This window comes from Hemibagrus wyckioides, linkage group LG29 (genome assembly GCF_019097595.1).
Source record: "Hemibagrus wyckioides isolate EC202008001 linkage group LG29, SWU_Hwy_1.0, whole genome shotgun sequence".
Lineage (NCBI taxonomy): Eukaryota > Metazoa > Chordata > Actinopteri > Siluriformes > Bagridae > Hemibagrus > Hemibagrus wyckioides.
The window spans coordinates 16,227,337-16,239,269 of NC_080738.1; the positions used below are offsets into that span (position 1 = coordinate 16,227,337).

At 40.4% G+C, this 11,933-nt stretch overlaps 1 protein-coding gene across 4 annotated transcripts in view; it reads right to left on the reverse strand.

The window, feature by feature from the left end:
• Nucleotides 1-11,549, reverse strand: part of slit2 (slit homolog 2 (Drosophila)) — a 72,770-nt gene extending 61,221 nt beyond the window's left edge. For 3 of the 4 annotated variants that reach the window (XM_058384593.1, XM_058384591.1, XM_058384594.1), the window contains exons 1-3: nucleotides 10,577-11,549; nucleotides 9,298-9,369; nucleotides 6,576-6,647 (exon numbers count right to left, since the gene is read on the reverse strand). In XM_058384593.1, coding sequence (XP_058240576.1) covers nucleotides 6,576-6,647; nucleotides 9,298-9,369; nucleotides 10,577-10,752 — 320 coding nt within the window. In that variant the 5' untranslated portion in view covers nucleotides 10,753-11,549. The remainder of the gene's footprint in view (nucleotides 1-6,575; nucleotides 6,648-9,297; nucleotides 9,370-10,576) is intronic. The other variant, XM_058384592.1, reaches the window with a different exon arrangement.
• Nucleotides 11,550-11,933: the final 384 nt, after the last annotated feature.

Here is an 11,933-nt window from a genome sequence, read left to right on the forward strand (position 1 = left end):
TTTTTTTCCTTCCTCTCCTGCCTCTTTTCTTCACTTATTTCGTCTGTCTGTCTTTCTTTTTATACGTCTATCCCTTGCACTCTCTCTGCCTGTCTCACTCTCTGGCTGTCTCTCTCTCTGTCTCAGTGTCTAACTTCTTATCTCCATTTTTCTTTCTGACTGTATGTCTCTTTTTTCCCTTTTCTTTCCTGCCTCTTTTCTTCACTCTTTTATACGTCCGTCTCTTGCACTCTCTCTGTCTCTCTGTCTGCTTCTTTATATTTTTCCATCTCTCTGGTTCCTGTCTGTCTCCCTCTTGGTTTGTCTCACTCTAGCTGTCTCTCTCTGCCTGTCTGGTTTTTCTTTATGTTTCTCTATCTAATTCCATGTCCCCATTTTTCTGTCTCACTCCATGTTTCCCTTTCTAGGTCTCCCACTGTCTTTCTCGCTTTTCTCATTCCTTAATTTGTCTGTCTCTCTGTCTGTTTCTGTCTTTCTGTATCTCACTCCATATTTAATCTGTCTCTCTCTCTCTACTGTCTGTCTCTCTCTGTCTTAATCCAGCTCTCAATTTTCTCTCTCTCTCTCTTCTTCCTTTGACATGCTAATAAGCATCAGAATATTTGTGACCCATACATATAGCACATAAATAATATACTAATGTATGCGCATACTAATCAGTGCATATTAATGAGCGATGATGTCATCACAGGAGATGAATGAGTAAAGGTTTATGAAGTTCGACAGATGCTGAGTAGTGTGTGTGTGTGTGTGTGTGTGGGTGTGTGTGTGTGTGTTCGGCGTTTTGAACATAGCATGGTCGCTAACGCCACACACACATACATGACACACATATACACACCACACACACACACTCAACAAGGGTGACATCATGCTTTAGCTGCTGGTTGACGTCATGCTGTGTGAATAATTGATGAGCGATAAAATAGTAACGAGGCAAAAAACGCCTGAAAGGCCCTCAGGATTCACTCACGCACCCGCACACACACACACACACACACACGCACACACACCACACACACACACCACACACACACACCTGGGTTATGCTGTAACTCTATAAGTCTAAAAGTCTGAGGCACACACATGAACAGAGCTGTCACTCAAAATAATAAAACCGCAATGACCCTTAACCACAATGTGTGTGTGTGTGTGTGTGTGTGTGTGTAAAGGAAGTGTTCCATTTCTGAGGGAGAAACTCAGGATGGAAAGTTCTGGAAAAGACAGACAGAAAGAGGGAAAGAACCACACAGACAGAGAGAGACAGACAGACAGAAATAGAGCGTGAGACAGAAACAACGAGAGAGGAAGAAAGGACGAGTGAGAAATAAGTGAGACATTAGAGAGACAGAGAGAGAGAGAGAGAGAGAGAGAGAGAGAGAGGCGTAGGAGAGAGAGAGAGAGAGAGACATAGCGAGAGATACATGGAAGAGAGACATACATAGGAGAGAGAGAGAGAGAGAGAGACAGACATAGAGAGAGATACATGGAAGAGAGACATACATAGGAGAGAGAGAGAGAGAGAGAGAGAGACAGACATAGAGAGAGACACAGACAGAAGAGAGAGAGACATAGAAGAGAGAGAGAGACAGAGAGAGAGACATAGAAAGAGACATAGAGAGAGAGAGAGAGAGAGAGAGAGAGAGAGAGACAGGAATAGAGAGAGACATAGAGAGAGAGACAGAGGAGAGAGAGAGAGGAGAGAGAGAGAGAGACAGACAGAAAAAGTAAGACAGAGAGACAGAAAGGCTGTAATACCTGAGTGCATTGCTCATGGCCAGCTAGCCATGACAAAGTGTGTGTGTGTGTGTGTGTGTATGGAACAGAGACTCCACTTTTCCTCCCCATAGGGGGCTGTCACACCCCATACCTAAACCCTAAACGTCCCCCAACACACACACACACACACACCTCTGAAGGGCAGCTATATTGTGTGTGTGTGTGTGTGTGTGTTTAATCCTCTGAGTTATGCGGTGGCTTTTCTTACTGCACAGTAGGAGCAATCACACACACACGCTGACTTTAGCTACGCTACACACGCCACTCGCTCCTTAATGCTACAATCACCACCATAAATCACAGCGCTAACTCTGCTAACTCTGTATCACTACGCTTATCATTAGAGATATAGCGCTAACTGTGGCTGCTAACGCTACACTTATCCACTCTGAGATAACGCTAACACTAATCACACACTCAGCGATGACATTACGGCTGATAAGGCTAAGTTACTGGTAGCACCACGGATGCTAGCGGCAGTTTATCAGGGTAATGTTAAATGCAAGGACTTTTAAAGATAAAAAGTTGTACGATTAGCCGTTCAGCACTACAGAACAGATTCAGGCTAATCGTCCTGATACAATGATAAAATAAAAACTAGTACAACACCGACGGATTTATTTTGCTAAAAAAAAACACCTACTGACTAGCAATTAGCACAGTTTTGTAAGGCCACAAGTTTCTACTTTCTTGGAGTGCAATGATATAAAAATAAAAAAAACACCACTTGCTATTAATTAAATTTTTACTATTTAGCTTATTTTATCTTCATTTTAATCATCCAGAGATTATTATTTGTTGATAAATTATATTTTTATTAATGAATTTACTATTATTATTTTTACTATAATAATAATAATAATAATAATAACAACAATAATAATAATTATTATTAACAACAACAATAAAATAATTAAATTAATAATAATAATAATAATAACAATAATAATTATTATTATTATTAACAACAACAACAAAATAATTAAATTAATAATAATAATAATAATTATTATTATTATTATTATTATTACTATTAACAACAACAACAATAAAATAATTAAATTAATAATAATAATAATACCTTCACCTCAGGGTTTGATATTTTTTTGTGTTATTTCATTATACTGGAGTTATTTGAGCCGCCATTTCAGCTCCGCCCACAGAACCGCCTCTGAACTGGATGTTTTTTTGTTTTTCGCACCAGTCTGTCTACAGCCTCAAGATGAAAAAAAAATACTGGAAAATATCTAAAAAAAAAATACTTGGAAATACTTCACGGTTAAAGATTGTGATGATTAACATATTTTAGTTTTATTTATTTTACACACACACACACACACACATATTCACACAGCTAAAAACACTCCATCAGTGGCAGCTGGTTTCTTTCTAATCTACAGGAAAGTATTTGAAACTATTAAATAAACCGTGAAAAAAAAATAAAGAAAAAGCATCAGAATTACGTTGGGGAATTACGAGCAGGACGAACTTTAACACTGAGGCTTTTCTCCTCAAGCAGACCAGCACAAACCAGCTTGGACCAGCATGAAATTCTTTTAAGCTGAATGGAGCTATTTCTTTTTGTTTTTCTTTCCGAACTAAACCAGTGTCGTGTATTCGAACGCTCTCCTGCTCGATTACTGAAGTCTCACTAAAAAGGATTTGAGGATTTCCGGAAAATCGGCTCAACGTTATTCCCGCTTATTATGTCTGAAAAAGAAAGCTAATCCACTGGGTCTACTTCAAAATAGCATTGTTCACAGCAACTGGTTTAAAAATGACTGGAGGAATATGAAGTAGAAAAAGTCTTGAAACATAACTTAGGTGAATAAATTTCCACTTTCCGGGCTTTTATTTCGTAGCTTCGTAGCTTCGGCGGCGTGAGAATTAGCTGAAGGGCTAGCGTGTCAGTTTGACAGAGTAGGAAGCGCCGAAGACAATCGGCTAATTGTCTAAACAAAATGTGAAACCTTGCGGAATATTGACATTGGAAAGGAATAAAAAGAAAAAACAAGTTTATCCCGTTAATTGATTTCACAACATGTGTGCACCTGATCTGAACAGATTCGCTCCCTTCTTTTTCTGGTACATAGCTCAGATATTTTACTTGACAAACTTCGTGAACGCTGCAGGGTTTGAGTCTGATCTCGGGTTTCTATCTGTGTGAAGTTTCACATGTTCTCCTCACTGCCGCCGGTTCTCCGGTTTCCTCCCACCTCCTAAAAACATCCTGATAAGTGAACTGGCTACATTAACTTTCCCCTAGGGGTGAGTAGGTGTGAATGTGTGTGTGTGTGTGTGTACATGTTGCCCTGCATGAAATTATATATATATATACTTTTAAATTATTATTATTTTTTTAATTCATTAATTAAATATTACAGTATACATTTAAATTATTATTTTTTTAATTCATTAATTTAATTTTATTTTTTATTAATTAATTAAATAGTATAGTATACATTTAAATTATTATATTTTTTAATTCATTAGTTTTATTATTTTCTAAATTAACTAATTAAATATTACAGTATACATTTAAATTATTATTTTTTTAATTTTTTTTTTTTTAATTAATTTAAATAAATTAGTACTAAGGAAGGCTGTTATTGTTTTTAAACTCCATCAGTCCTGTGATATTTTTTTGCTGTACGGTTTTTGCTAATAAAACAGAATTTTATCAGGCTCGACCTTTTCACGCTTTCCGACACCTTATATGTGAAAATATTAGCAAAAAATAAAAAATAAAAACAGACCTACACAGTTCGGTAAAAGGTTTCCTGACCCTGACCATCAGACCCACATGTCCTCGTGACTCATCCCGTTCCAGATTTGTGTATTTATAATATGCTCCGCTCTCTTTTCTTCTCCTCTGTGAGGGCTTTCCATTAGATGTGAGGATTTGTGGTCATTCAGCTACAAGAGCTTTAGTGAGATCAGACCCTGATGTTCAGGATGTTGAGGAGCCTCCAGGTCCGGTTCATCCAGGGCTCTTCATGGAGCTCAGGGGTTTTGTGCACAAGGGGAATTGTAATGCTATAGCGTACAAAGACGCACAAAAGACGTACAAAGACTAGATACAGTGCAACCTCGGTATACGAATGGTCATACTGGTCATATTTCAGGGCGGCTGGAACGGATTATCATGTAGCATTTACATTATTTCTTATGGGGAAATTCATTTTGCAATACAAATTTTCACCTTAAGAACTCGCCTCCTGAACAGATTAAACTCGTATCCCGAGGTTCTGCTGTAATTCTGTGCTTCTCACCATATACTGGTGTTTAGGGGGTGTACATACTTTTGGTTATATGTCACTTAATGCACAACATGGTTAGGTTTAAGAGTCCATAAAGAGTGTGTAGGTGTGTTCTCTGGGTGGGTGGGAGGGGCATACGTGGTCTCCGTGGTCGATCAGAGCGACACTAGCCAATCGTAGGTGTGTGTGTGTGTGTGAGGTCATGTATGCGGAAGAGGGCAGACAGCTCTCTCCTCTGAGCTTATCTATCTTGTCTATCATAAGTTAATTTGTCACATATACATCACTGCACAGTGAAATTCTTTCTTCGCATATCTCATCCTTGGAGGTTGGGGGTCAGAGTGCAGGATCAGCCATGATGCAGGAGCAAGGGTGGGGTTAGGGGCCTTGCTCAGGGGCCCAACGGTGGCAGCTTGGGGCTTGAACCCCGATCTTCCAGTCAATGACCCAGAGCCTTAAACTCTTGAGCCCCCACCTCCCCTCGGCTTCGCCTGCGTTTAATAACACACTCACTTGCAGTCCAATTTGCGTTACTAAATTCCACACACTGATTTAACTTTCATTATTTAATGACCGCTGTGTTTGTTCTGCGGCAGTAATAGCCATTAAAGTCTAATAAAACATAATTAGGTCCGGCGTTTCAAAAACGTCTGACATGCATGCAGTGTGTGTGTGTGTGTGTGAGTGTGTACGGTGTCTTATGTGCTTTTAATTTGTATTTTTACGAGCAGGTGGTGTAATTTAGCCGAAGCGGCTCAGCCAAGAGAAGCGCCGTGACAAACGCTCAGCTCTGGAATAATTGCGGGATGAGTGATGAGTAATAAAGCCACACGGCTACAGAAAAAAATGAATTGCTGTATTTGTTCCAAGGACGCTTTTAGGAAAGCCATGCTTCCCGTGCTGACACAATCGGCTGTGTGCCTGTGCACCACTGCAGTCTCTGGGAACGGAGCGATAAACCTGTCTGTCTGTCCGTCTGTCTGTCTCTGTACCTATTTATGTATCTGTCTGTCTGTATGTAACATAGTAAATATAAACTAGCATCACACTCCACATTGCTTCACGCACTTAAAGATAAGCCATCTCTGTGTGTGTGTGTGTGTGTGTGTGTATACGCGAAGGAATGTGCAGGGGGGAGTTACCCAGCGGGGAAACGGGGAGGGGGGAGTGAAAGCTTTAACAGCGTAATTCCAGTTTCCACTGTCACTCTCTAAACGAGCTGCTGTGTGTGTGTGTGTGTGTGTGTGTGTGTGTGTGCGTGTGCGCGAGTGTGTTCCCTAGGGCTGACTTGGCTGTCAGACAACAATGTCTCCCCATCAAATTCTCCTGACCACAACACACACTAACCCACATTACGCACAAACCCACAACACACCACGAATGGGTGAGAGCAAACACACACACACACACAGAAAAATGTTCTGAATAGATCACACGCAGGTCTAGGGGTGACAAACAGGGCATTCATATTTGGAAGTGCAACGTGTGTGTGTATGTGTGTGTGTGTGTGTGTGTGTGTGTGTGTGAGTAACTCACAGTCTCTCCAGCTCCTTTAGGTCCTGAAATGCTCCTCGCTCAATTACACTGATCCTGTTCTCCATCAGGTGTCTAAGAAACACACACACACACACACACACTGTTAGTCCACATACAATTACACACAAATAATTAATCATTTTATTTAATTAACTGTCTTATTAATGGGTTAATTATGAAGCTCTAACCCTAATCCTCAAACCCTAATCCCTTAACCTCTTAATATTAAACCCTTAACCCTGTCCCTTTGCCCTAGTACCCTAATAATAAACCCCTGCATTAAAGCATTAATCCTGAAATCCTTACCCTTGATCCTCTAGCTCCTTAACCCTAACCCCGAAACCCTTAACCCTAATCCTGTTCCCTTTATCTATGCCCTTCAACCCTTAAAGCCTTAATCCTACACTCTATCCTATTACCCCTTAATCATTAATACCGAAAACATTCCCTAGTCTCCTTAATCCTTCCCCTAAGCCTTAGCCCCTAAACCCTTAACCCTATTCCTTTAATCTATTCCTTTAACCCTTAAAGCTTTAATCCTATCCTTTTACCCCTTAATCATTAGTACTGAAAACAAACCCTAGTCTTCGTAATCCTTCCCCTTAAGCCTAAACCCATAAACTCTTAATGCCTACTCCCTTAATGTATTCCCTTTAATCCTAAAGCGTTAATCCTACACCCTATCCTTTTACCCCTTAATCATAAAACAAACCCTACTCTCCTTAATCCTTCCCCTAAGCCTTAGCCCCTAAACCCTTAACAATAAACCCTAAATAAGAGAATAACAATAATCCGCATTAAACCCTTAAAACTAGTCCTATTCCCTTAATCTCTGCTCTTATCCTCTTAAGATCTAACACAACACAGTAGGCTTAAACCCTGGGCACTAACCCTTTAATCTTAAACCCTTATCATAAACCCATACACCCTTTACCCTATACACTATAACACTTAAATACTAACACTAGCCCTACTCCCTAAACCTGATCCACTAATTCCCTAACGTCTTAACCCTAGGCACTAGCCCTAAACCCTTAAACCCTTAAACTCCTATCCCTAAAGGCTTTGCCCTATGTCCATATTCTCACCCCTTGCCACTTAATCCTTTAACTTAAATGCCTAACTCTTAACCTTTAACTCTAAACCCTAGCCTCATAAACTTAAACCCTCAGTCCCAAAGCCTTAAACCTTAAGCCATAGGCGCTAAACCTTTCACCCTAAATCCCTAACCACTCGCTGCTTAACCTCTGACTTCAGGTAACATGAGAAGACGAACCTGCACGTCATCATAAAGCTGTGTGTGTGTGTGTGTGTGTGTGTGTGGTCATGTAGCTCACAGTTACAGTGCAGTTATTTCAGCACTCTGGCAGCGAGCCAAGATGACCTGGTTTACCATCATTGCACACATACACACACACACACACACACACTAATATAATGAGTGGCTTTGAGCCTCACTGTGAGTTTCTTTATTGGAGAAATGAATGAACGACTCAACATGTTCATTCATAAGCAACAGAGAGAGAGAGAGAGAGAGAGAGAGAGAGACAAAGTGTGAAAAAGTGAGACAGAATGAGAAACAGAAAACGAGAGAACGACAGAAAGGAAGAGAGTGAGACAGGATTAATGAGGCGCTTTGTGAAACTCTAATCCAGCACTAGGTGGGTAAACTTGTTCTTACATGATCACACTGTACACCTCTGTCTCTCTCTCTCTCTCTCTCTCTCTCTCTCTCTCTCTCTCTCACACACACACACACACACACACACACACACGTACATCGCATTCCAATAATAGACGCTTTTACATATAAGGGTGTGTGTGTATGTGTGTACATGGGTGTGAGGATCATTTACACAATCATGGGTTTATTATATTTTGTCTTTAGTTCTCTCTTCTCCATCTCTCTCTCTCTCTCTCTCTCTTCCCTTCAGTTCCTTTTTTCTCTCTCTTATTTTGTCCGTCTTGCATTCTGGCTCACTTTCTGTCATATTCTGTCTCTCTTTTTCCTTCTATCCTTCTCTCTGATCTCTTTTTGTCTATTTCTCTGACTCCTTTTTTCCTCTTCTTTCTTTTTTTCCTTTTATCAGTTTTTCATTCATTCTGTCCTTCACTTTATCTCTTTCTTTTCTCTCTATCTGCACCTGTCTCTCTTTTCCTGCCTTTTGCACGCTCTCTCTCTCGCTCCTTCTCAATTTTTCTTTTCTTTAATTCTATCACTTTTCTCTTTCTTTAATTCAGTATCTGTTCTGTCTATTCCTCCGTTCTGTCTGTCTGTATCTGTCTCTCTCATGCTCCTGTTTCTCTTTTTCCATCAGTTGCACTCTCATTGAATTTTCTTTTTTCTCATTCTGTTTCATTTTTTTCTTCTCTCTCTCGTCTCTCTCTCTCTCTCTGTCCACCTCTTTCTCTCTCTCTCTCTCTCTCTCTCTCTCTCTATCCACTTCTCTTTCTCAATAGTTATCTCACATTCTTTTGATGGAAGTATACAGACATGTATCTCTATCTTTATAAGATTCTCTCTCTCTCTCTCTCTCTCTCTCTCACACACACACACACACATTATCTATTTATCTGCATCCATCTATTTGTCACTTTGTCCTCCAAAGCTCCCTTTTTTAAACTGTTCTCTGAATGAGTCACAAAAACCAAAACACAATTTAATAACAATAATAATAATATGTGTGTGTGTGTGTGTGTGTGTGTGTTCACTTGTACTCACAGCACTCGAAGATTTCTGAGCCCTGCAAAGTCGGCCTTTGTGATTTTGGTCAGGTTGTTGTTGTTGAGGTCACTATACACACACACACACACACACACAGAATGGAATTCAGGTCACACACATTTATCTTTATACAGAATTACAGCTAGATTAGTCTTTGGGCTTGGATCCAAATCCTGTCCTGCTCCCTATTCCCTGCCGTGCATTAAGGGGATTCTGAACACATGGTTTGGAAATTAACCTGTCGCAATGCATCCTGTGAATTCACGTTGGCGGTGGATCTTCTCCTCTACCATAGAGCCGGGGAAGGACCATGGGAGTGCACTAGATAGTGAGCTGCGTGTGATTTGGGACATGTAGCTGACTCTTTATGTAACTCGCGGCTCACTTTAACTCTTGCCATGACCTGTGTCTCTGCGACCCCCCATACCCCCCCACCCCAGCTCCCCATTAGTGGTCAAAGGTCACTGAGATTTCCAGTGACAAATATTCTGATTATTATTATTATTATTATTATTATTATTATTATTATTATTATTATTATGTAATTAATAACCAACAATGATGATAATAACTAAGTAAGTGCTTTCAAATTACCGATTTTAATTAATTTTAATTAGCTTAAATTAAAAAAAAAAGCAAAAAGGACAAAATATCAATGTGACAATGTGATTTTTAATTTATTATATAGGTTTTTTTTATATAGGCTTTTTCACACAAATAAATGATTGTGTGCACAAAAGTATAATCAAATTATTAACAATTAACTCCAAATAATTAAATAATAATAATTATAATAACAATTATAATAATTACCGAATAACAAGTAGCTTTCAATTCATTAATTAACCTTTTAATTACTATTAATTAATTAAATAAATAAAGATAACTGAACACTAAACAGGAAGTAGTTTGAGGGGTGATGTCATCACTTGAGAACAGTGCGGTTACGACAATAAATAGGTAAATATTTATTAATAAATGTGGCTAATAAAAAGTAATAAAAATGTAGCTAAAATGTGCAACTAAATAATAAAGCTAGAAATAATAATAATAATAATAATAATTATAATAATAATAATAATAATAATAATAATAAGTAGGCAAGAATTGTTAAGTAATAAATATAAATAAATAAAAAAAATATATAGACAAAACCAAGTAGTTGTAGCTAATAAATATTAGGTCACGTGGGAACACTATACCATTTACAGCAATGTTGAGGATAATAATAATAATAATAATAATAATAATAATAATAATAATAATGAAAACTTACAGTCGCTCGGTGCTGCGCGGGATGTCTCGCGGAACGCTCCGCAGTCCCTGCGCGTGACAGTCCACGGTGGTCCCGACGCACGAGCACTGAGCCGGGCAAAGCTGCGCGTGCGACCCGCCGACCCCGAGAAGCGCGAGCGCCGCCGCCAAACACACCGCCGCGCTCCACACACACATCTTTCCTCTCTTTACTCCTATTTTCACACTCCCTTTGATTGTTTTTACTCTCCGCTTCTTCTCTTACGTCCTGGCGGAGATGAAGTTCCTCAGAGCGAGCGGATGATCTCACGGTCCCGCTGCAGCGCACAGTGTGTGTGTGTGTGTGTGAGAGAGAGAGAGAGAGAGAGAGAGAGTCGCTCGGTCAGTCGGTCCAAATAGGTTGCCGCGATTTAAAAATAAAAAAATTGGAGGAAAAGTTGAATAATCCTGCAAAGCGGAGCGCGCGCACCGACCACACGCTCGCGCCGTCCAACTCACTACTCGCAATAACACAACTCACATGCACGCACAGGCGCGAGGATTCCGCTTTTCAGTCGCGAGCTCACGGTGTAGAGTCCTGCCGCCCGCGTGCATCTGTCATCCTCGAGCGTGAATGTGCATGAGCGCGCGTGAGTGTGTGTGCGTGCGTGTGTATCCCTCACGAGCACCTGACGGCGCGCGTATGTATGTATGTATGTATGTATATGGGAGGGTATGATGCGGCGCGGGAGACTAAACGGAACCGAGCCGAGTTCAGCAGCAAAACATTGTCTACGCACAGATTCGGTGTGTGTTTGTGTGTGTGTGTTTTGTAGTCCAGCAGGAGTCTCCGCGTCTGTAGTCTGCAGTGTGAATAATTTCCGGTCAGTATAATTTCCCTCAGCTCCGGTGCGCGCGGAGAGAAAAGATGTTTAAAAAAAAGTTGCCGTTCAGTTTGTGTTGAACTCTCGAGCGGCCGCGCGCGAGGACTTTTCGCTTCTAAACCGAAAACCTGCTGCACGTGCACGGAGAGGGACTGGCCCCGCCCCTCGTTCCGCCCCCTCTGCACACTGCACAGAGAGGGAGAGAGAGAGAGGGAGAGAGAGAGAGAGAGAGAGGGAGAGAGAGAGAGAGAGAGAGACGGACAGAGGGACAAAGACAGAAAAGAGAAAGATGAAAAATAGAGACAGACAGAGGATAAAAAATAGACTAATAGAGGAAGAGAGAGAGAGAGACATACAGAGAGACAGACAGGTAATGATATCGGAGTAAAATAGAAAGAGCATGACACAGACAGAGAATAAGAGAGACAGACAGAAAAAGACAGACACATAGAAGAGGACAGAAAGACTGAGAGAGAGAAAAGGGGAAAGAGACAGACAGAAAAAAAAGACGTTTGT